The 26,188-nt window shown below is 46.9% G+C and overlaps 1 protein-coding gene and 1 pseudogene across 2 annotated transcripts in view; both read left to right on the plus strand.

Moving 5' to 3' along the window:
* The first annotated feature begins 481 nt into the window (after positions 1-481).
* Positions 482-600, plus strand: LOC134937228 (5S ribosomal RNA; annotated as a pseudogene).
* Positions 601-10,100: 9,500 nt separating this feature from the next.
* INTS14 (integrator complex subunit 14) overlaps positions 10,101-26,188 on the plus strand; it is a 35,703-nt gene continuing 19,615 nt past the window's right edge. Inside the window, exons 1-3 of one of the 2 annotated variants that reach the window (XM_063925594.1) lie at positions 10,101-10,212; positions 10,855-10,987; positions 16,610-16,870. In XM_063925594.1, the coding sequence (XP_063781664.1) occupies positions 16,649-16,870 (222 nt within the window). In that variant the 5' untranslated portion in view covers positions 10,101-10,212; positions 10,855-10,987; positions 16,610-16,648. The remainder of the gene's footprint in view (positions 10,213-10,854; positions 10,988-16,609; positions 16,871-26,188) is intronic. The other variant, XM_063925595.1, reaches the window with a different exon arrangement.

A 26,188-nucleotide genomic window follows, 5' to 3' on the forward strand; every position in this document is an offset into this window, starting at 1 on the left:
CCAATTAATTAACTCTTTTCTAACTACGAAGTATCAGCAGGGGTCTGTCTACCCCCCTTACCTGGTATACTGTTAACAGGAGTATTTTTGTACATACTCTAAATTGTGAGATATTCTAAACATCCTTATACCATATTGTATGGTCCAGAGATCTAGGCAGGATTATTACATCAATATCTTTCTTGAACAATATAATATTTATGCTGTAAGCTACACATATGGTTGTTTTTGACTCTGCTCTTATACCTAGCTGACATTCGACTCAACCTCTAATCAGCTTTCCCTTTTTCCCTTTTTCTTCTCTTTTCTTTTCCTTTCTCCCCTTTTTCTTCCCAACTGTATATATCTACGGACTCTCATCCATGATCCACAGGTTACCCTGTGCCTAACATAGACAGCAGATCCGCCCCGTTTTCTGTTTCTCTTTTATACCTTCCTTAGGTGCACTCTCATTGGTGAGTCGGCTATAGCAGGCCCTTGAAATTACTACCATACCCCACCGATAGAGCCCGATCTCGTCCGATCTTGGAAGCTAAACGGTGGTGGGCTGGGTCAGTATCTGAGAGGGTGACCCCCAGAGAATACTCAGTGTTGTAATTCGTGACCTCCTCGACTCCTAGCCAACAGCAGGATCACCATATTCTCCCTGAATCATTTCTCTTATTTTATTCTTCTGATCTGTGTTGTTTCCTCTAAGTACCGTCTCCCCCCATTCCTAATAGATCCCAATTGGTCAATACCAATTGGGATCCATATCTTTCGACATCAATTTGGTTCAATGCCTCTTGGAGGTCTCATTAATACAAGCTCAGCTTGTGCTGGTGGGATAGGATCAGGATGTAGAACCTGAATGTCTACATCCCTCCTGAAGTCTACTAAAATAGACTAACCAGAACATTTCCAATTTCCTAACAGTGCTTGCATTTTCCTAATTTTAGGGATTGTGGTGATTATATAAGTGTGGATCTTTTCTTAGAGTAATGAGTTAATAAAAGTTATGTTTTAATACTTTTATACTAACTAACATAAACAAGAGTGCACCCACACAAGAGTCTTCTGTAAATCTCTTTCTTCTTAGCTTTTTCTGACTCTGGGTGCACCACCAGACTTATTAATCAAATAACGAATTATTCATACATATTATATGTTATTCTGGTACTCCATCATTATTGATATCACTAATTTTTCTGTACCTTCAGAAAACTGGTGCGGAATCACGTCTATTTTGTGAGACCCGTAACCTCACAAGAACTAAGGGATTCCACAGATGTGGACTTTGTATTGGATGCAAAAATATAAAAGACCCAACAAGCAAACACTGCGAGATAACCATCAACGAGACACGTTTCAAAATCAGAGACTTCATAACTTGTAATACTGCCAATGTCATCTATATGATAAAGTGTACATGTGGCTTAAATTACATTGGAAGGACCACCAGACCGCTAAAGACAAGAATAGGAGAACATTTGCGTAATGTGAGAAAAGGAGTTGAAACCCACCATCTTTCCAATCACTTTAAAAACAAACATGACTGTTCTACTAAACACATAACCAAATTTGTTGGACTAAAGCATGTCAAGTCAACATGGAAGGATAAGAACATCGAGAAGAATTTAGCCATTCTCGAAATGAAATTAATATTCTCGTTGAATACTCTCACTCCGAATGGTTTAAACCATGACTTCGAGTTAAAATGGTTTCTTTAAACAAACTCCATTTCTATGCACCTCCTTCCAAGCACTTTCATCCCATTAAAAGGCATCTACATAATACGCACTGTAATGTCAAACTGTTTAATATTCCTGGAGTAACCAAATATATGTTTGTTTGTTGTTCTTTTCCCCCCTGTCATTAATCTCATAAGAGGATTGGAGAATGTACCTACTAACATTCCTCTGAATTATTAGAGAAATATGTAACCTTTGTACTTCCGATGATTTTTAATCAGAAACAAGTTTTATTATTATATTACTTTATTATATTACCTTATTTATTTATTTTAGTTTTTTCTATTTAGATGCCCATTCTAATTCTTTTGGACATCTTTAATGGGAATATTGCATGAACTAAACTAAGTTTCTCCATAAACCCGCTTCCGGACGTTATGACTTCCGCTTTGTAGTCATCCAATAATAAGAAAACTACACTACCCAGAATGCTTCAGTTCCGGTGACACCCATTCACATCAAAATAAGAAAGGAAGTAAGAAAGAGAACTTCAGTGCATCAGTGGCGGTCGAAATACATCAAAGGAGCCAACAGTAACTTTAAACAACATATTTTACAGTACTCATATCGCGGCCCGTGTACCCTCGGTCACGGACCACGTACTTCCGGTCACGGACCAATCACTTCCGGTCGAAATCCCGGAACAGGAAGTACATCTCTCACTTACTACCATTAGAAAACTACATCACCCAGAATGCCTCCGTTTCCGGCAAGCAGACCAACAGAATGAAAAAAAGAAAAAAAGAAACTCTTCAAGCCCCACAGGTGGACAAAATATACTTAAGAAGCCAGCGATGACTCCAAGAGATATACATTTATAACAAACATTGCGGTCGGTGTACTTCCGGTCGCGGACCGCTCACTTCCGGTCACGGATCACGCACTTCCGGTTAGGATTCCGGAACAGGAAGTGCATCTTAATTGATCACATACACTGCTATATAAAGCCCTTAGATGGGCTTTCCCCTCATGCCTTGAAAAAGGGTCCTCAGAGACCCGAAACGCGTTGGCCAAGAGGGGATACTATACTGGTGGATCTGGGTGCGGCACTCTGAAGGAAGGCAGGATACCAATTTTGAACACATAATTTTTATCTTTTGGGATCCAAGTTGGCCACTTCTGGTCCCCCCTGGCTCCTACTTCATTCAGAGTTCTCCCTACCCCCATGAAATATAGTTCTCTATGCTATATATTTTACATTTTTGTTATATAATTTTAATTAATTTTTCTGTACCGAATAAACACCTATATTTTATAAATACGGTTGAAGCGATGTCCAAAAGAAACCGCTATGGGAGGATCTGAGCCATTCGAATTGTGAGTATCAGGTACGCTGATACCCCTCTTACCTCACTTGGTCCATCTTCACATTCGCTGACATCAACCGGCTCAACCAGAGCTGTGATGGTTGAAAAAGATACCTTTATAAGCCTATAAAACACCTTTTTCTGTGTAAGTCAGGTGTGTCCCACTTAACTTAAAGACACCATATTTTGCTCACTGGCACCACTGCAAGTGAGCGTAAATATCGTTCCACAGAAATATTTTATGAAATCATAACAGTACTACACATATCGTGTTTTATATTCTTTCGCATATATCTGAGCGTCCAATCAAACCATCGCATCAGGGAGAGAGAATCTACGTGCCCCGATCGCCGGTCAAAGAAACCGTTATATGAGGATCATAACAGCTTTAACTGTGAGTGCCAGGTACATAATTGACCTATTGACGCTTCCACTGTATTGGTCTATATATTTGGGAGGATACCAAGAAAGAAACCTTTATAGGTTTTCTCACACCTTTGCTTGTGTAAGTAAGGTGTGTTTTCATCAGCCTCCTATTATTCGTAATATACATACCCTGGGTTAACCATTCACGATAGAAGTGAACAAACTTTTTACAATATATTTACCATTTGTTCTAAAAAAAACCCTACTACACATTGTTTTTTTCCAATTTTTTTTCCAATTTTTTCTCTACACGTATACTGGAGCATCCTGTTTTGTCACCAGGAGCAGAACATCTCAGACCTCAACTATAAGCTAAGTTTAAGCTTTTTTTCGCTCTCTCCTCCTTCACCACTTGAACGGTAGCGCCATCTAGTCCACATAACCACAGATCTTTCTATCATTTACACCCTTTGGGATAGGGTACCAGTGTACTTTGCGGGCAGCCACCGTCATACTAGAAGCGCCACAAAGGACTTCTCTACACCAGTTAAATCATCCTTGATTCTCTCTGAAAGTCCATTCCAAAACGCGGCGATCAGATCCTCCTCATTCCAGTTTAACTCTGAAGACAACGTGCGAAACTGAATAATATATTGACTGACAGGACGTAAACCTTGACGTAGACGGAGAATCTCCAAAGATGCTGAGGTGGTCCTGCCTGGTTCGTCAAAGATTCTCCGGAAAGATGATACGAACTCCTTGTAATTAGAGAGGATAGGATCACCTCTTTCCCATAATGGTGATACCCACTCCAGAGCCTGACCGGAGAGGAGGGCAATAATATATGCAACCTTAGAACGAGCTGATGGGAAACTGGCGGACAACAGTTCGAACTGGATCTCGCATTGATTCAGGAATCCTCTGCAAAGTTTTGGAGTTCCGTCAAACTTACTCGGAGAGGGTAACTGCAAGCGGGACGTAGGCAGCGTCACAGGACAAGCTGTAGTGGTAACTGGGACAACCGGAGTTGGAATCTGGACTTGAGATGTTTTAATAGCCGTATGAAGAGTCTCTAAACGGTCTGCCATAGTTTGCATAAATTGCACTATTTGTGTCTGTATAGACTCCTGGTTTTCCAGACGGGAAAGGAGATCTGACGTAGCACCGCCTCCTGCGAATTGGTCACTTGACGGATCCATGGGGCCAGTGCTTACTGTCAGGTCCGGGTGTTTTTGTGAATCCGTTAACCCGGGACCAACCACAGGTGTAGGTGCTGGGGTATGAAGAAAGCAGGGAGGACGAAGAAAGTTCAGTTTCATATATTTATTGAAAATAACAATTCAGTAAAGTGGTAAATGGCAAGTTATTAATCACCATAGTATACTGACGTATTGCATGAATAATAGAAATAATATGCAGGATATATCTTAAAGAAAAAATAAAAGAAATGTTCATGGAATTGCGTTTAAAACAGGCTGGAGAATAAATGTTAAATTGTCCAAATATAAACAAGCTTTGATGCTGAACTGTAGAATGTGTTTAACTGGGTAATGCAGACATGAAGAAAATAACTGTGAGGATTTGCAATGAAGTTTTGAGAGGTAACTGAGAGACTGTGAAGAATTATCCTTGTAATGGCAACATAGAAAGTAAAAGTACTAAATTGGGTTACTTGCGAGTTCCGGAGATCACTGTGAGACTGTAGCAGATGATATAAGTGATGAACGGGTTAAATGCAGAGCAGAACAAACGAACAGCTGAAGTTAGTGGAATCCTCCAAACTCTGTATGGTTGAAAGCAGGCAGACAGGGTTTCCTCATGCAAGACTCTGGGAATCCAATTGTTACCAGTAGGTGCGTGATTAACTGACAGCACAGCGGGGAGCCGGTGGATCTTTAGCAGTGAAGGCTGCAGACGGGCCTCTGGGAACGGAGGCGATATCTGGACCACGGGAATCACACAGGAATGCACGGAGAGAGCTCAGAGCTAGAGCACAGCGTTAATACAACAAAGCACTGGCCCAGAGTAACATAATCCCAGCCTATTTAAAGGCAGCACAAGCACGGGATTAGCTTACACCTGCCCACAGGTGTTTTCACAAGTGCTCTGTATTACCTATTTGGTCTCCAACATGGCCACCTCCTATACAGCAGACACATCGCAGTGCCTTAGGCCATTTGGTCTCCGCACTCCCAGTTCCCAGACTCTACATTACCTGTGCCACTGATCACACCGCGTCCCCACACGGGCGCACAGCACCGCGAGCAACCGCACTGGCAACGGATGAACCCCAGAACCCGCAAAGGTGAGAGACCGGTTCGTGACAACGTGTCCTTGATATCCAAGGATACCAAAAACTCCTGTTCCTCCAACCCCGCAATGACAGCCCTCAGCGATTCCATTTTGAATCTGAAAATCCGTAGATATGGATTCAGGGACTTCAGATTCAGGATGGGCCTGACCGAGCCGTCTGGCTCGGGCACCACAAACAAATTTGAATAGAAGCCTTGTTTGTGTTGGTGAGGTGGCACTGGAATCACCACTCCTTGAATGAGAAGCTTGTAAATTGCCTGTTGGAGAATTAACCGTCTATCTTGTAAAGCTGGTAAACCTGAAGTGAAGAATCTCTTTGGGGGGTTGGACTCGAAGTCTATCCTGTAACCGCATCGAATGAGATCCCTGACCCAGGCGTCCTGGCAGTTGCTGTCCCAGACTTGATTGAAGTCCCTGAGTCGAGCACCAATCTTGGTGTCTGCCTGGTGGGGGGAAGGACCATCATGCGATAGGTTTGGCAGCCGTCTTCTGTTCAGATTGAATGGCGGCGTTAACTTGGCGTCCTCGACCTCTGGTACCTCAAGAGGCATGAGATCCACTTCTGGATGTACCATGAAACCTGGAGGATCGAAAGGACTGGAAAGATGGTCCCGAATAAGTACGACGTGGGGGTGGAGTAGCCGAGGGAAGATAAGTGGATTTACTGCCGGTAGCTTTGGAAATCCACTTATCCAGCTCATCTCCCAACAAAGCCTCCCCTGTATATGGGAGACCTTCGACCCCTCTTTTAGATTCGGCATCTGCAGACCACTGACGGAGCCACAATGCCCGGCATACCGAAACCACCATAGCCGATATCCTGGAGGTTAGTAAGCCAATCTCTCTGAAGGCATAAAACAGATACACAGCAGATTCCTGGATGTGTTGAGATAGAGTGATCAACTCTCCCTGAGGTAGATCTCCTTCAATGCCAGAGGCAAGCTTTAGCGCCCATACCTCTATGGCTCTATTGACCCAACAGCCCACTATAACAGGGCGGAGGGACACCCCTACTGCCATATATATATATAGTTCAAGGTATTTTCCAACTTACTGTCTGAAGGATTCTTCAGTGTCGTGGCGCCCACGACTGGCAGTACAATCTACTTAGATAACCTGGATATGGACGAATCCACTGCAGGGGGATTCTCCCAATGCTTTCTATTATTTGCAGGAAAAGAGAAAGAAGTAAAAATACATTTCGGTATCTGAAACTTCTTGTCAGGGTGTATCCGGGCCTCTTGAAATTGGCTATCTAATTCCTCAGAGACAGGAAAGGTAGCTAATGATTTTTGTTTTTACCAAAATATGAAGGCTGTGACAGTTCTGACTCTTTATCAGGGAGGTTCAACACGTCTCTAACAGTCTGAATTAATGCATCCACGCCTTGCGTGGAAGAATCAGAATCCTCAACCTGTGTGTCAAACTCAGCTTCTTCAAATTCTCCCTCCTCTCTCTGTCATCATCCGATGCATCAGATTGTAATACTGCGGGTAGGAAACGCTTTTTAGACACAGGTTGAGCAGAGTGAGGTGTTGTGTACCTATGGAGGAGGTTAATGTGTCCACAGATGTCTTAAGTACTAAAGCGCAGCCGGGTTCAGAAACCTGTAGGTGCTGTTCCTGTCTGTCCCGCTTGGCCACAGCCAGCTCTGAGGACAGATCTGACATAACACCAGTAAGCACCGACAACCATGCCGGTGCCGAAGCCTGGGTCTCCGTGACTATGTGAAACTCAGACTCTTCAGTACACTTATCACATAATAATGAGTTTTCCGTTGAAGTCTGTGTAAATTTAGAAGAACACCCTTTACAGGTGAATAGCTTCCGTGAAGCCTTTCATGAGGCACCTTTTCCAGCCATACTCACAAGGACAAACACACAGAAGATATAGAGAGAGAGAGAGAGAGAGAGAGAGAGAAAGTATATATGAATCAGACACAGCCCACTGAAGCAGTGTCTGAAGGAGAGAGCATTTAAGGGAAGGAGCCACACCTGCCCTTAATGCTGATATCAGTATAGCCCAGGCAGAATTAGATAAACACCGTTATTAGGTAGTGTTATATAAATTTGTCAGGCACTGATCCCCACACTAGCCCCCTCTGGTACAGCACCTCAGAGTAGTGATGTCCCCTCAGTCAGGAGCAGTGTTCAGAGTAAAATAGCGCCGTCTTACTCTTAACACAGGCTGTGTAGAGTAGATGCGGCAGTGAACTCCGCCCCGCCTAGCCGCACTTAATCTGTGCTCTGTGTCCCCTTCCCCAGCGCGTCTAGCGTACTCGTGCTGAGGCGTCTATTAAAGGGCGCCCTGTACAGCCCTCCTCCAATGCTAATGAAGCGTCGGGACAGTGGGCGGTATTACTGCTGAGTGTGGCGAGTGCGTGCCGCTAACCCCAGAAATCCGGGTAGCCGGATCCCCAGGTGCTACTTACCCGGCTTCAGCCCGTTCTGGGGATGCAGCGGGTTACACACTCACACATTAAATTTAAAGTGCACCGGCTCTCGGACCCCATCTATACCCCACTGTGATCAACAGCTCCAGTATCCCCTATGTATGCTTGAGAAATCCGGAGAGGGCATCAGCATTTGACTCCACTGCCCCTGCACACAAGCAATTTCAACCTCATGGGTTTCCTTTCCAATTTGACTGTTAGTTTTCTTAGTCGAAGGCTCTGCGCCATATGCAGTGCTTGGGATGAGACCATCGACACATCCTTACAAGGGTGGGAAGCCCGCGCGGGACCCAGGGCATGCTGACAATAGATGAACTAAGCACTCTTTAGTATAATGAAACCAGCACTTTTTTCAAACGGAACACAGACTTGGTAACTACATCCAATTGGATGAACTAATATACATCTGGTCCATCATTATGACTGTGCTTGTGCTGGTTTCATTATACTAAAGAGTGCTTAGTTCATCTATTGTCAGCATACTAGATTCTTAAGTCCACCCGAGTCATTTATGAGACATATTACATTTTAGAGTGTCAATTTTTTATTTGTAACGAAAGTATTTTTAATTATCAATTCTTATATTAAATATATACAATTTTAGACTATATTGTGTCAAGCAGCGCTGTATATATTTTTCTTTCTTTTTAGTGATATCCAGGCTTCAGCACAGATGGTTAAATCAAAATGACTGAGCTACTAATTAAGTCACCTGTGCTGAAGCCTGGATATCACTAAATCCTGCACTGTTATAGGCCCTACACACTGGCCGATATTTTGAAAGATATGAACGATCTCGTTCATAAATGAACGAGATCTCGTTCATATCTTTCAGTGTGGAGACTTAAGCGATGAACGATGCGCGTCCCCGCGCTCGTTCATCGCTGGTCTCCTGTCGGCTGTGCATGCAGGCCAATATGGACGATCTCGTCCATATTTGCCTGCACGTCTATGGAGCCGGGTGACGGGGGGAGTGAAGAAGCTTCACTCCCCCCGTCACTGCCCCCCCGCCGCCGGGTCGCTCGTCGGCCGTATCGGCCGTCGGGCACCTCGGCCAGTGAGTAGGGCCCATTAGTGTGCCTTGAGGACCGTGGTTGGGAATGCCTGTTCTAGACTGTGCAGTTGAATTATATATTATACATGTTACCTTATACTGCACAGGACTATGATGTATTCTCTACAGTACATTGCTGTCATTAATCTGGCACATTACCATACATGCACTAGCATTAATTACTATATAAATTATCAAGGAGTCCAGACCAGGTACTCTATAATGGTTAGCCAAACCTCTGTGGTGGCTGGCCACACCCCTTTGGAGGCTGGCCACACCTCTAATCATGGGCCCCTACCACTGCATACCCCCGGTGGGCCCTTCATGCTCCAGTCCGACACTGTATGTGCTTATTAATATCTCTCTCAAAGTACAGTCAGGATGTTGCTGTGCTGCAAATGCAAATTCATACGGGATCGGGAGACAGCCAGCAGCGCCTGCGTGTTGAGGAACCTTTGTGTAGGGATGGACATCGATGACCGATGTTTCCGAACCATCAATGTTTTTCTTCCGATGGTAGTGTTTGTAGAATTTAATGGTGCCCTTCCAATGTTTGTCACCATCGAATGGTAATAATTTGATGGTGTTTCGATGGTGGCTTTTTATTCTAGTTTCTAATAGCTATGCCTCCTCTGACTGTTGTGTTTGTACTGTAACAAGGAAACTTCCTAGGTTCTGTAGAGGCTGTCTGACTCTCTCTCTCTCTGTTTCAGACATGAGCCTGCTCAGTCCCCTCACTCCCTCCCCTCTCTAGGCTGCTGCTAGGCAACAGGACCGACTGCTAGCTCTGATTGGCTCTCACTGACTCAGCGAGCCAATCAGAGCATAGTCACTCAAACAGCAAATGGTTGTATCTATGTTCCCTTCGTGATCAGGACCAGGAAGTGACAACAGGAGAGGGCAGTAGATAACTTCCGCCCTTACACAGACACACCGAGCTGCGGAGGATTCAGAGGAGACAGAGGGATTTCGCTGTTTATACCAGCTCAGGCAAGTAATAATAATATGAAGTACACAATACAAATAGCCACATACAGTTGTGAATGTGACATACAACAACATTCATTAGTAAGAGAATGGATTTCTCCCTGCGCTGTTTAAGAAGCAGCATGGCAAAAATTCAAATAACTCCAGCAACTCAATTTAAATAATTAATAAAAAAAATCAATAATGACCAGACAGATTGCTATATAGTTAGCACATAATTAAAAACAATACACTAATACAATATTACGTCATACTTAATTTCTCAGAGAGGTGGATCTTATATTTTTGTGTATACATCAATAAATGTTTTTATCTGTCCATGATATTTTAAAAAATCCACTGTAAACCGCGACTGTATATATTGGATTATTCCCAATTCGGAGATTCTCATTAATACAGTCTTTTAAAAGTTAGCCCCGTATAGACACAACCTGACCAGCTACAAATTCCAGGGTGACCCTCCTAGCCAGAGGCTGGCAGGGTATGCTGGGATTCGTAGTCCCACAGACTGCCTCTTGTGTATTTAATTAGCAGAATATATAGATTATTATATACTGATAATCCCCCATCCACAGTAATACTCCGTATAGGACAGTTCACTAATGTGTCTAAATTGATCGTAACCTTTTCTCTATTATTCTTTAGTAATGAAATGAACATGTATAGAAGCAGAGCCAGCCATATATGTGATAATGTACCATTTATTGAGGAGCCTGTGCTGATAACATTGTTCTGCTTGCTGTATTGCTGGATGTGAATAAATTCATTAAACTATGAGGTTTGTAAAGTTGTTTATTATTGTAAATGCAAAGTTATCTGGCTATTATTGAATTGTTATTTCTCTAACGTCCTAGTGGATGCTGGGAACTCCGTAAGGACCATGGGGGATAGCGGGCTCCGAAGGAGGCTGGGCACTCTAGAAAGATTTATGACTACCTGGTGTGCACTGGCTCCTCCCACTATGACCCTCCTCCAAGCCCCAGTTAGATCTTGTGCCCGGCCGAGGTTGGATGCACACTAGGGGCTCTCCTGAGCCCTTAGAAAGAAAGTATAGATTTAGGTTTTTTATTTTCAGTGAGACCTGCTGGCAACAGGCTCACTGCAGCGAGGGACTAAGGGGAGAAGAAGCGAACTCGCCTGCTTGCAGCCGGATTGGGCTTCTTAGGCTACTGGACACCATTAGCTCCAGAGGGATCGACCGCAGGCCCAGTCCTTGGTGTTCGGTCCCGGAGCCGCGCCGCCGTCCCCCTTACAGAGCCAGAAGCGGTCCGGAAAAACGGCGGCAGAAGACATCAGTCTTCACCAAGGTAGCGCACAGCACTGCAGCTGTGCGCCATTGCTCCTCATGCACACCACACACTCCGGTCACTGATGGGTGCAGGGCGCTGGGGGGGGCGCCCTGAGCAGCAATATAAACACCTTGGCTGGCAAAATTACATCACATATAACCCCCAGGGCTATATGGATGTATATTAACCCCTGCCAGATTCCATAAAAATGCGGGAGAAAAGTAAGCGAAAAAGGGGCGGAGCCTATCTCCTCAGCACACTGGCGCCATTTTTCCCTCACAGCTCCGTTGGAGGGAAGCTCCCTGGCTCTCCCCTGCAGTCTACACTACAGAACAGGGTTAAAACAGAGAGGGGGGGCACTAAATTTAGGCGCAGTATAAATTATATAAAAGCAGCTATAGGGGACATAACTCGGTTAGTCCCTGCATTATATAGCGCTCTGGTGTGTGCTGGCATACTCTCACTCTGTCCCCCCAAAGGGCTTTTGTGGGTCCTGTCCTCATTGGAGCATTCCTTGTGTGTGTGCGGTGTGTCGGTACGGCTGTGTTGACATGTTTGATGAGGAGACTTATGTGGAGGTGGAGCAGATGCCGATAAATGCGATGTCGCCCCTGTGGGCCGACACCAGAGTGGATGGATAGGTGGAAGGTATTAACCGACAGTGTCAACTCCTTACATAAAAGGCTGGATGACGTAACAGCTATGGGACAGCCGGCTTCTCAGCCCGTGCCTGCCCAGACGTCTCAAAGGCCATCAACGCTCCCTCAGATGGCAGACACAGATGTCGACACGGAGTCTGACTCCAGTGTCGACGAGGTTGAGACATATACACAATCCACTAGGAACATCCGTTACATGATCCCGGCAATATAAAATGTGTTACACATTTCTGACATTAACCCAAGTACCACTAAAAACAAAGGGTTTTATGTGTGGGGAGAAAAAGCAGGCAGTGTTTTGTTCCCCCATCAAATGAGTGAATGAAGTGTGAAAAAGCGTGGGTTTCCCCGATAAAAAACTGGTAATTTCTAACAAGTTACTGATGGCGTACCCTTTCCCGCCAGAGGATAAGTTACGCTGGGAGATATCCCCTAGGGTGGATAAGGCGCTCACACGTTTGTCAAGGTGGCACTGCCGTCTTAGGATACGGCCACTTTGAAGGTACCTGCTGATAAATAGCAGGAGGTTATCCTGAAGTCTGTAATTACACACTCAGGTACTAGACTGAGACCTGCAGACTGCTGCAGCGTGGTCTGTACCCCTTTCAAACAGGGATACTATTTTGCGAACATAAGACGTCGTCTTATATATGAGGGATGCACAGAGGAATATTTTGCCGGCTGGCATCCTGAATTATTGCAATGTCCATTCTGTCAGGAGGGTATTGGAGACCCGACACTGGACAGGTGATGCTGACTTTAAAAGGCACATAGAGCCTTATAAGGGTGAGGAATTGGTTGGGGATGGTCTCTGGGACCTCGTATCCACAGCAACAGCTGGGATGAAAATATTTTACCTCAGGTTTCCTCACAGCCTAAGAAACGTACTGTATTATCAGGTACAGTCCTTTCGGCTTCAAAAAAGCAGGCGGGTCAAACGAGGGAAGAGGGGAAAAAGCTGCACCAGCAGCCAGTCCCCAGAATCAAAATTCTTCCCCTGCTTCCTCTGAGTCCACCGCATGACGCGGGGGCTCCCCAGGTGTAGCCAGGTACGGTGGGGGGGCCGCCTCAAAAATTTCAGCGATCAGTGGGCTCGCTCACAGGTGGATCCCTGGATCCTTCAAGTAGTATCTCAGGGGTACAAGCTGGAAGTCGAGGCGTCTCCCCCCCGCCGTTTACTCAAATCTGCCTTGCCGACAACTCCCTCAGGCAGGGAGGCTGTGCTAGAGGCAATTCACAAGCTGTATTCCCAGCAGGTGATAGTCAAGGTGCCCCTACTTCAACAAGGACGGGGTTACTATTCCACACTGTTTGTGGTACCGAAACCAGCCGGTTCGGTGAGACCCATTTTAAAATGGAAATCCTTGAACACTTACATAACAAAGTTCAAGATGGAATCGCTCAGGGCGGTTATTGCAAGCCTGGACGAGGGGGATTACATGGTATCCCTGGACATCAAGGATGCTTACCTGCATGTCCCTATTTACCTTCCTCACCAGGAGTACCTCAGATTGTGGTACAGGATTGCCATTACCAATTCCAGACACTACCGTTTGGACTGTCCACGGCACCGAGGGTGTTTACCAAGGTAATGGCAGAAATGATGATACTCCTTCAAAAAAGGGAGTTTTTATTTATCCCATACTTGGATGATCTCCTTATAAAGGCAAGGTCCAGGGAGCAGTTACTGGTCGGAGTAGCACTATCTCAGGAGGTGCTACAACAGCATGGCTGGATTCTGAACATTCCAAAGTCACAGCTGGTTCCTTCCACTCGCTTACTGTTCCTGGGGATGATTTTGGACACACAACAGAAAAAAGTGTTTCTCCCGCAGGAGAAAGCCAAGGAGCTGTCATCTCTAGTCAGAGACCTCCTAAAACCAAAAAGGGTATCGGTGCATCGTTGCACACGAGTCCTGGGAAAAATGGTGGCTTCATACGAAGCAATTCCATTCGGCAGGTTCCATGCGAGGACCTTCCCGTGAGACCTCTTAGATAAGTGGTCGGGATCGCATCTTCAAATGCATCAAATGATAACCCTGTCTCCAAGGACCAGGGTGTCTCTACTGTGGTGGATGCAGGGTGCTCATCTTCTAGAGGGCCGCAGTTTCGGCATACAGGACTGGGTCCTGGTGACCACGGATGCCAGCCTTCAAGGCTGGGGAGCAGTCACGCAGGGAAGAAACTTCCAGGGCCTATGGTCAAGTCAGGAGACTTCCCTACATATAAATTCTGGAACTGAGGGCCATTTACAATGCCCTAAGTCAGGCAAGACCCCTGCTTCAAAACCAGCCGGTACTGATACAGTCAGACAACATCACTGCAGTCGCCCATGTGACCCGACAGGGCGGCACAAGAAGCAGGATGGCAATGGCAGAAGCCACAAGGATTCTCCGATGGGCGGAAAATCACGTACTAGCACTGTCAGCAGTGTTCATTCCGGGAGTGGACAACTGGGAAGCAGACTTCCTCAGCAGACACGACCTACACCCGGGAGAGTGGGGACTTCATCCAGAAGTCTTCCTGCTGTTGGTAAACCGTTGGGAAAGGCCACAGGTGGACATGATGGCGTCCCGCCTCAACAAAAATGCTAAAGAGATATTGCGCCAGGTCAAGGGACCCTCAGGCGATAGCTGTGGACGCTCTAGTGACACCGTGGGTGTACCAGTCGGTTTATGTGTTCCCTACTCTGCCTCTCATACCAAAGGTACTGAGAATAATAAGATGGCGAGGAGTAAGAACGATACTCGTGGTTCCGGATTGGCCAAGAAGGGCTTGGTACCCGGAACTTCAGGAAATTGTATCAGAGGACCCATGGCCTCTGCCGCTCAGACAGGACCTGCTTCAGCAGGGGCCCTGTCTGTTCCAAGACTTACCGCGGCTGCGTTTGACGGCATGGCGATTGAGCGCCGGATCCTGAAGGAAATGGGTATTCCGGAAGAAGTAATTCCTGCGCTTATTAAAGCCAGAAAAGATGTTACGGCAAAGCATTATCACCGCATGTGGCGGGAATATGTTGCATGGTGCGAGGCCAAAAAGGCCCCAACAGAGGAATTTCCACTAGGTCGATTTCTACATTTCCTGCAAGCAGGAGTGAATATGGGCCTAAGTCTAGGCTCCATTAAAGTACAGATCTCGGCTCTGTCGATTTTCTTTCAAAAAGAATTAGCTTCAGTACCTGAAGTTCAGGCATTGTGAAAGGAGTGCTGCATATTCAGCCCCCGTTTGTGCCCCCTGTGGCACCTTGGGATCTCAACGTGGTGTTGAGTTTTCTTAAAATCACATTGGTTTGAGCCACTAAAAACCGTGGATCTAAAATATCTCACGTGGAAAGTGGTCATGTTATTGGCCTTGGCTTCAGCCAGGCGAGTGTCAGAATTGGCGGCTTTATCATGTAAAAGCCCTTATCTGATTTTCCATATGGATAGGGCAGAATTGAGGACTCGTCCCCAATTTCTTCCTAAGGTGGTGTCAGCGTTTCACCTGAACCAGCCTATTGTGGTCTACTAGTGAATTGGAGGACTCCAAGTTGCTAGACGTTGTCAGGGCCCTGAAAATATATGTTTCCAGGTCGGCTGGAGTCAGAAACTCTGACTCGCTGTTTATCCTGTATGCACCCAACAAGCTGGGTGCTCCTGCTTCTAAGCAGTCTATGGCTCGCTGGATTTGTAGTACAATTCAGCTTGCACATTCTGTGGCAGGCATACCACAGCCAAAATCTGTAAATGCCCATTCCACAAGGAAGGTGGGCTCATCTTGGGCGGCTGCCCGAGGGGTCTCGGCTTTACAACTTTGCCGAGCAGCTACTTGGTCAGGGGCAAACACGTGTGCAAAATTCTACAAATTTGATACCCTGGCTGAGGAGGACCTGGAGTTCTCTCATTCGGTGCTGCAGAGTCAACCGCACTCTCCCGCCCGTTTGGGAGCTTTGGTATAATCCCCATAGTCCTTACGGAGTTCCCAGCATCCACTAGGACGTTAGAGAAAATAAGAATTTACTCACCGGTAATTCTATTTCTCGTAGTCCGTAGTGGATGCTGGGCGCCCATCCCAAGTGCGGATTGTCTGCAATACTTGTAAATAGTTATTGTTAACTAAAGGGTTATTGTTAAGCCATCTGTTGAGAGGCTCAGTTGTTTTCATACTGTCAAACTGGATATAGTATCACGAGTTGTACGGTGTGATTGGTGTGACTGGTAAGAGTCTTACCCGGGATTCTAAATCCTTCCTTATTATGTCTGCTCGTCCGGGCACAGTGTCCTAACTGAGGCTTGGAGGACGGTCATGGTGGGAGGAGCCAGTGCACACCAGGTAGTCATAAATCTTTCTAGAGTGCCCAGCCTCCTTCGGAGCCCGCTATCCCCCATGGTCCTTACGGAGTTCCCAGCATCCACTACGGACTACGAGAAATAGAATTACCGGTGAGTAAATTCTTATTTTTTGTATGTTGCAGGGTTCCTGCCTACTTTGTTTAGAAGCCTAATCCGTCACAATGCCCACCGTGGTGGTGATGGATGTATCCCTGTCGATGACCAGGCCGGTCACTGTGGAGGGGACAGAAGAGTTTCAGCGCAAGCACCTGGCAGCACATGGCCTCACCATGCTCTTTGAACATATGGCTACTAACTACAAGCTGGAGTTCACTGCATTGGTGGTTTTCTCTTCTTTGTGGGAATTAACGGTGCCTTTCACCAGAGATTACAACACACTGCAGGTACAAGATGAGGCTGTGGTGTGCGAACACATAAATTACCAAATGTTTATTTGAGTAGAAGACTTCTTTTATATTTGTTTTGTTATGTGTACAGTTTGTTATGTATAAGTTTGTGTAATGGTGTGTACACACGGTGAGATATTTTCTTACGATTTTGACTATATAGTCAAAATCGTAAGAAAAGTTAGTGCAGATCGCAAGGTGAAAGTCACCGTGCGATGCCGATGCGCAGTCCTGCACGGTTGGCATCGCAAGCCTAGATATACTGTGCAGGTAAGTCAATTTTGACTATCTCGTAGAAAAATTGACACTTAGCCAAATCGCACATAGCCAATATCGCAAGCACACTCATTTTGTGCTTGCGATGCCGACCTAGCCCCTTTCGCATAGTGAGAATCAGGGTTAGCCGGAATCTCACAGTGTATATGCACCTTTAGACACAGTACATGTTTATATGGAGGTAAATAAACAGTAATGTTCCAGTGGAGCGTTCTAGTAAATCTAAATAAGAGAGACTGTTTCAGAGCATGGATTTTTTTTTTTTTTGTACAATTGCAGTAATGCTGCCAATTATGTACGGATTATTTTCTAAGTAAAATTGAAACGTTGAAATATACGGACAGTGGTGACTTTTGTTCCTTTAAACCTGAGTGCCGCACATTGCTTCTACTACATTTACCATTTGGAAAGTGAAGGCACCAGGGAACTCTGCATGTGTAATTGGAGTGCCGGACCCTTTGAGATATATATATATATATATATATATATATATATATATATATATATATATATATATATATATATATATATATATATATATATATATGTGTTATTTATATAGCGCATACTTATTTTGCAGCGCTTTACAGAGAATATTTGACTATTCACATCAGTCCCTGCCCCAGTGGAGCTTACAATCTATATTCCCTACCACATGTACGCACATTCACACTAGGGTTAATTTTTGTTGGGTGCCTATTAACCTACCAGTATACTTCTGGATTGTGGAGGAAACCCATGCAAGCACAGGGAGAATATACAAACTCCACACAGTTAGGGCAATGGTGGGAATCGAACCCTTAGTGCTGTGAGACCGTAATGCTACTAACCATTAGACCGTCTGTGCTGCTCATATAATACATTTGTTAAAGAAAAATTGCAGTTTTCTCTAACGTCCTAGTGGATGCTGGGGACTCCGTAAGGACCATGGGGAATAGACGGGCTCCGCAGGAGACTGGGCACTCTAAAGAAAGATTTAGTACTACCTGGTGTGCACTGGCTCCTCCCTCTATGCCCCTCCTCCAGACCTCCGTTAGAATCTGTGCCCGGCCAGAGCTGGGTGCTTTTAGTGAGCTCTCCTGAGCTTGCTAATAAGAAAGTATTTTAGTTAGGTTTTTTATTTTCAGAGAGCTAGTGCTGGCAACAGACTCTCTGCTACGAGGGACTGAGGGGAGAGAAGCAAACCTACTAACTGCGGCTAGGTTGCGCTTCTTAGGCTACTGGACACCATTAGCTCCAGAGGGTTCGAACACAGGATCTTAACCTTGGTCGTCCGTTCCCGGAGCCGCGCCGCCGTCCCCCTCGCAGAGCCAGAAGACAGAAGCCGGCGGAAGCAAGAAGACATCGAAATCGGCGGCAGAAGACTCCTGTCTTCACATGAGGTAGCGCACAGCACTGCAGCTGTGCGCCATTGCGCCCACACTACCCACACACTCCGGTCACTGCAGGGCGCAGGGGGGGGCGCCCTGGGCAGCAATTAGGATACCTCTTGGCAAAAAGACACATATATACAGCTGGGCACTGTATATATGTATAAGCCCCCGCCATTTTATTTACACAGACCCGGGACAGAAGCCCGCCGCTGAGGGGGCGGGGCCTTCTTCCTCAGCACTAACCGGCGCCATTTTCTCTCCACAGCTCAGCTGAGAGGAAGCTCCCCAGGCTCTCCCCTGCAGTATCAAGGTAGAAAAAGGGTAAAAAGAGAGGGGGGGCACATAAATTTAGGCGCAAATTATCATAAACAGCAGCTACTGGGTAAACACTAAGTTACTGTGTAATCCTTGGGTTATATAGCGCTGGGGTGTGTGCTGGCATACTCTCTCTCTCTGTCTCCCCAAAAGGCCTTGTGGGGGTCCTGTCCTCAATTAGAGCATTCCCTGTGTGTGTGCGGTGTGTCGGTACGTTTGTGTCGACATGTTTGATGAGGACGGTTACGTGGAGGCAGAACAAGTGCAAGTGAATGTGGTGTCGCCGCCGACACCTGATTGGATGGATATGTGAAAAGTGTTAAATGATCACGTAAGCTCCTTGCATAAAAGGTTGGATAATCAGTCAGGGTCTCAACCCATGTCTGATTCTACAGCTCAGAGGCTGTCAGGGTCTCAAAAGCGCCCACTATCCCAGTTGGTTGACACAGATGTCGACACGGATTCTGACTCCAGTGACGATGATGCAAAGTTGCAGCCTAAAATGACTAAAGCCATCCGATACATGATTATAGCAATGAAGGATGTATTGCACATATCGGAGGAAAACCCTGTCCCTGACAAGAGGGTTTATATGTTTGGGGAGAAAAAACAAGAAGTGACCTTTCCCCCTTCACATGAATTAAATGAATTATGTGAAAAAGCGTGGGATTCCCCTGATAGGAAAGTACTGGTTTCCAAAAGATTACTTATGGCGTATCCTTTCCCGCCAACGGATAGGTTACGCTGGGAATCCTCCCCTAGGGTAGACAAAGCGTTGACACGCTTATCTTAGAAGGTGGCCCTGCCGTCACAGGATACGGCCGCCCTAAAGGATCCTGCGGATAGGAAGCAGGAAGGTATCCTGAAGTCTGTTTATACACATTCTGGTACTCTTCTGAGGCCAGCAATTTCTTCGGCCTGGATGTGTAGTGCTGTAGCAGCATGGACAGATACTCTGTCTGAGGAGATAGATACCCTGGACAGGGAGACTATTTTACTGACCCTAGGGCATATCAAAGACGCTGTCCTATATATGCGGGATGCCCAGAGGGACATTTGCCTGCTGGGCTCTAGAATAAACGCAATGTCGATTTCTGCCAGAAGGGTCCTATGGACTCGGCAATGGACAGGTGATGCCGACTCTAAAAACCACATGGAGGTGTTACCTTATAAGGGTGAGGAATTGTTTGGGGACGGTCTCTCGGACCTAGTTTCCACAGCTACGGCTGGGAAGTCAAATTTCTTGCCATATATTCCCTCACAGCCAAAGAAAGCACCATATTACCGAATGCAGTCCTTTCGTTCACAAAAAAGCTAGAAAGTCAGAGGTGCATCCTTTCTTGCCAGAGGCAGGGGTAGAGGAAAAAAGCTGCACCATGCAGCTAGTTCCCAGGAACAAAAGTCCTCCCCGGCTTCCACTAAATCCACCGCATGACGCTTAGGCTCCACAGCCGGAGCCAGGAGCGGTGGGGGCGCGTCTCCGAAATTTCAGCCACCGGTGGGTTCGCTCACGGGTGGATCCTTGGGCTATACAAATTGTGTCTCACGGATACAAGCTGGAATTCGAGGTGACGCCCCCTCACCGTTACCTAAAATCGGCCTAACCAGCTTCCCCCATGGAAAGGGAGGTAGTGTTGGCAGCAATTTACAAGCTATATCTCCAGCAGGTGGTAGTGAAGGTTCCCCTCCTTCAACAGGGAATGGGTTACTATTCCACTATGCTTGTGGTACCGAAACCGGACGGTTCGGTCAGACCCATTTTTGAATTTAAAATCCCTGAACATTTATCTGAAGAAATTCAAGTTCAAGATGGAATCGCTCAGAGCGGTCATTGCAAGCCTGGAGGAAGGGGATTTTATGGTGTCTCTGGACATCAAGGATGCGTACTTGCATGTCCCCATTTATTCACCTCATCAGGAGTACCTCAGGTTTGTGGTACTGTCATTACCAATTCCAGACGTTGCCGTTTGGCCTGTCCACGGCACCGAGAATATTTACCAAGGTGAAAGCGGAAATGATGGTGCTCCTTCGGAAGCAGGGGGTTACAATGATCCCATACTTGGACGATCTCCTCATAAAGGCGAGGTCCAGGGAGCGGTTGCTAATCAGCGTAGCACACTCTCAGGAAGTGTTGCGACAGCACGGCTGGATTCTGAATATTCCAAAGTCGCAGCTGATTCCTACGACGCGTCTGCCCTTCCTGGGCATGATTCTGGACACAAGCCAGAAAAAGGTGTTTCTCCCGGAGGAAAAGGCTCAGGAGCTCGTGACTCTGGTCAGAGACCTCCTAAAACCAAAACAGGTATCGGTGCATCACTGCACGCGAGTCCTGGGAAAGATGGTGGCGTCATACGAAGCCATTCCCTTCGGCATGTTCCATGCGAGGATCTTTCAGTGGCATCTGTTGGACAAGTGGTCCGGATCGCATCTTCAGATGCATCGGCTGATCACCCTGTCCCCCAGGGCCAGGGTGTCTCTTCTGTGGTGGCTGCAGAGTGCTCACCTCCTCGAGGGCCGCAAGTTCGGCATACAGGACTGGGTCCTGGTGACCACGGATGCAAGCCTCCGAGGATGAGGGGCAGTCACTCAGGGAAGAAACTTCCAGGGGCTGTGGTCAAGTCAGGAGACTTGTCTGCACATCAATATCCTGGAACTAAGGGCCGTATACAGCGCCCTGAGTCAAGCGGAGCCTCTGCTTCGAAACCAACCAGTGCTGATTCAGTCAGACAACATCACTGCGGTGGCCCATGTAAACCGCCAGGGCGGCACAAGAAGCAGGGTGGCAATGGCAGAAGCCACCAGGATTCTTCGTTGGGCGGAGAATCACGTACTAGCACTGTCAGCAGATTGCAAATCGATGGGAACTGCCACAGGTGGACATGATGGCGTCCCGTCTCAACAAAAAGCTAAAAAGGTATTGCGCCAGGTCAAGAGACCCTCAGGTGCTATTGGCCTTAGCTTCGGCTAGGCGTGTGTCAGAATTGGCGGCTTTGTCATGTAAAAGCCCCTATCTGGTTTTCCATATGGACAGGGTAGAATTACGGACTCGTCTGCAATTTCTGCCGAAAGTGGGGTCATCTTTTCATTTGAACCAACCTATTGTGGTGCCTGCGGCTACTCGTGACTTGGAGGACTCCAAGTTGCTTGATGTAGTCAGGACTTTGAAGATTTATGTAGCCAGGACGGCTGGAGTCAGGAAAACTGACTCGCTGTTTATCCTGTATGCATCCAACAAGCTGGGTGCTCCTGCTTCAAAGCAGACTATTGCTCGCTGGATCTGTAACACGATTCAGCAGGCTCATTCTGCGGCTGGTTTGCCGCATCCAAAATCGGTGAAAGCCCATTCCACAAGGAAAGTGGGCTCTTCTTGGGCGGCTGCCCGAGGGGTCTCTGCATTACAGCTTTGCCGAGCAGCTACTTGGTCAGGTTCAAACACCTTTGCAAGGTTCTATAAGTTTGATACCCTGGCTGAGGAGGACCTTGTGTTTGCCCATTCGGTGCTGCAGAGTCATCTGCACTCTCCCGCCCGTTTGGGAGCTTTGGTATAATCCCCATGGTCCTTACGGAGTCCCCAGCATCCACTAGGACGTTAGAGAAAATAAGATTTTACTCACCGGTAAATCTATTTCTCATAGTTCGTAGTGGATGCTGGGCGCCCGTCCCAAGTGCGGACTTTCTGCAATACGTGTATATAGTTATTGCTTAATAAAAGGGTTATGTTATGTTGGCATCTGTTGTTTGATGCTCTGTTGTTGTTCATACTGTTAACTGGGTAAGTTTATCACGAGTTATACGGTGTGATTGGTGTGGCTGGTATGAGTCTTACCCTGGATTCCAAAATCCTTTCCTTGTAATGTCAGCTCTTCCGGGCACAGTTTCCTTAACTGAGGTCTGGAGGAGGGGCATAGAGGGAGGAGCCAGTGCACACCAGGTAGTACTAAATCTTTCTTTAGAGTGCCCAGTCTCCTGCGGAGCCCGTCTATTCCCCATGGTCCTTACGAAGTCCCCAGCATCCACTATGGACTACGAGAAATAGATTTACCGGTGAGTAAAATCTTATTTTCCATGGCATGACTACCTGAGAGATGTAGCTGGCTGTCCATAAGTGTGGTTGGATACAGAGAGCTTTAAATGTCCCTGATGGGAGGAGACACAAGGAAACCCTATTACTGGTTGAAATCAGTTTAGCATTCCATATAGTCTTAAGACTGCTCTACCTAGACAGACCGCAATTAGGGTAGGACCATGTATAGACGCTAATCTCTTGACCAAAAGCAAGCTTTTGGTCTCAACGTCATCTGTAATGTTTAGTAAATGTGTGCAGCTTCTACTGTATGGCCTCAATTCTTTCTTGAGCCATCTTGTGCTTAACTTTGCAGTCATGGATTGTGATGCTTTGGCGGTTTGGTGGATTTGAATTCCTTGTTTCTCTAGCATCCATAAGGGATATTGGGGAGAACTAGTATGATGGGGGGTATAGACGGGGTCCAAAGGAGCCAGTGCATTTCCAATTTCTTCAGCTGGGTGTGCTGGCTCCTCCCCTCTATACCCCCTCCCACAGGCAGTTTTAGAAAAAAGTGCCCTCAGGAGAGGATGCACATCTCTGCAGCTCCAGAGAGTTTTCTTCAATTTAATTTTAAAACTTTTATTTTTATTCGGTATGCTGTCTGGGCAACAGAATACCTGCGCCGTGGGAGTTAGAGGGGGGACGGTCACCGGCCTTACGAGGTACAGAGCCGCTTCCCCGCTGCAGGACCAGGGCTTTTTGTTCAGCGGGGCACTGCGCGTGGCTATCGTAGTCGCAGCACACCGCACACCCCTAACGCTGCCTGAAGGTGACATCGGTGGTGAGTACACACTGGGAGCCCCGCTAGAGGAGTCTCCGGTTTCAAAGTGCAGCAGACCATGGGCGCGGCGTACGGGACCCTCCCTGGGGGTCCACTAAGATCCCCCGTGTGTAAACTGGCATAAAAATGCAGAACTGAGCACTTGTGTGAGGTTTGGAGACTTTGCCAGTATAAATAATATGCTTAGCTCCGGCGCCATTGGGGGGGGCGGAGCTTCCTCAGAGCGGGACCAGAGCGTTTTTTGCACCTTCCTCTGCTTACAGAAGCCATCAGCAGCACACACTCAGCACTTCCTGCCTCACAGACACTCTGGAAACTGGTACAGGGTGTAGCAAAAGGGGGAGAGCCGCTTGTGTACACTGTCCTGTGTCTGATTAGGACTGTATTTGATAGTGTTTACTGTGAATTACAGAGCCGAGAGCCTCACTGGGGCTGTGCAACTCAGCGTGTGCTGAGGTCCTCTCTCCTCTGTGTCTCCTCTAACATACAGTAGGGCAGGCTTGCATTATTACTGTCTGTGTGTATGTGCAGTATCTGTCACACCAGATTCTCTCCATTATCTAATGACAATGGTGGTCATTTCCGAGTTGTTCGCTAGCTGTTTTCGGTCGCTGCGCAGCGATCAGGCAAAAAAAGGCATTTCTGTGCATGCGGCGCAATGCTACGCGCGACGTACTTTCACAACGGCCGTTGCAGTTTCACACAAGGTCTAGCGACGCTTTTCAATCGCACTGCTGGCCGCAGAGTGATTGACAGGAAGTGGGTGTTTCTGGGAGGGGAGGTAACTGACCGTTTTCGGGGAGTGTGTGTAAAAACGCAGGCGTGTCAGATAAAAACGCAGGAGTGGCTGGGGAAACGTAGGCGTGAGTGAGCGAACGCAGGGCGTGTTCGTGACGTCAAAACAGGAACTAAATAGTCTGCAGTGATCGCAAGCTAGGAGTAGGTCTCGAGCTACTCAGAAACTGCACAAAATTATTTTGTAGCCGCTGTGCGATCCTTTCGTTCGCACTTCTGCTAAGCTGAGATACACTCCCAGAGGGCGGCGGCTTAGCGTTTGCATGGCTGCTAAAAGCAGCTAGCGAGCGAACAACTTGGAATGAGGGCCTTTCTCTCCTGTGATAAATGTAGTCAATCGTCCCAACTTAGTGAAGAGCCCCACTGGTTAGCGTCTCTTAAAACCATGATGTCTGATATGTCCTCTCAACTCACTGCAAATGTGCAGAAAACTCAGCTACTGCAACAGGCTTTGGCAGATTTAGCTGCTGGGGCTGATGCACAGCCCCCCTCTCCCATGCAGGTCCCCAGAAGCGTGGTCTACCTGCACTGCTGTCTGATACAGATGATGATATAACGGATAATGGGGTTGACCCGGATCCTGGTAGTAGGGATCCTGATTCTGCCCAGGGTATTGAACCCCTCATTTTAGCTATAAGGGAGGTGTTAAAGCTGCCCCTAGAGGACGCTGCATCTCAGCAATCGTTTTTCTTTGTGCAAAATCAGCCAAATGTCACTTTCCCTGATTCTCCAGAGTTAGATGACTTATTCAGACAGGCCTGGAAAAATCCAGAGAAAAAATTCCAAGTGTCCAAAAAGTTTTTGCGCACTCTCTCATTTCCTCCTGAAGGTAGAAAATTGTGGGAGGAACCCCCTGGGGTTGATGTCTCAGTCTCTCGCTCAATGAGATGGGCAATATTAATGCTAGGACGTCTGCCATGGTAGTGTCGGCACGCAGGGCCTTGTGGTTGCGTCAGTGGATTGCGGACGCAGAATTCAAACGTAGTGTGGAATCTCTCCCCTTTTCTGGGGAATGGCTTTTTTGGGTAGAGTTGGATACCTGTATTTCCAAAGTTACGGCTGGAAAATCCATATTTCTGCTCTCTGGGGCCCTGCCGGCTAGACGCTCTTATCCGGGGCCGTCTGTCCAGTCCTTTCGGTCTCAGATTTCGCTCGAAGGCCAGAGGTGCCTTCAATGCGGTCAGAGGCACCAGAGGTAAGTCCAGAAAACCTGCAAGCACCAGTTCTCAGGAACAGTCCACCGGTTCTGCTTCCACTAAGGCCTCAGCATGACGGTGCACACCCACGCCGAGGGGATCTCGAGGTGGGAGCTTCAGCCACGTCTGGGTTGCCTGGGTCAGAAAGCGCGTATCCCAGGGCTACAAGCTGGAGTTTGACAGTACAACACCCCCCCCCAACGATTTTTTAAATCAAGTTTACCAGCTTTGGAAGATATACAAGTTACATTGGAACTGGCTATCCAAAAGTTGGTCCAGTCCCATGTCATTGTTCCAGTACCGCTGCCGCAATGCGGCAAGGGGTTTTACTCAAACCTTTTTGTGGTGCTGAAACCGGACAGTTTGGTGAGGCCCATTTTGATTTTGAATCTAAAGTCTTTGAATCCGTATTTGACGGTGTTCAAGTTCAAAATGGAATCCCTGCAAGCAGGGATTATGGGTCTGGAGGACCGGGAATTTATGATCTCCTTGGATATCAAGGACGCCTATCTC

Source organism: Pseudophryne corroboree, chromosome 6, assembly GCF_028390025.1.
Source record: "Pseudophryne corroboree isolate aPseCor3 chromosome 6, aPseCor3.hap2, whole genome shotgun sequence".
Classification (NCBI taxonomy): domain Eukaryota; kingdom Metazoa; phylum Chordata; class Amphibia; order Anura; family Myobatrachidae; genus Pseudophryne; species Pseudophryne corroboree.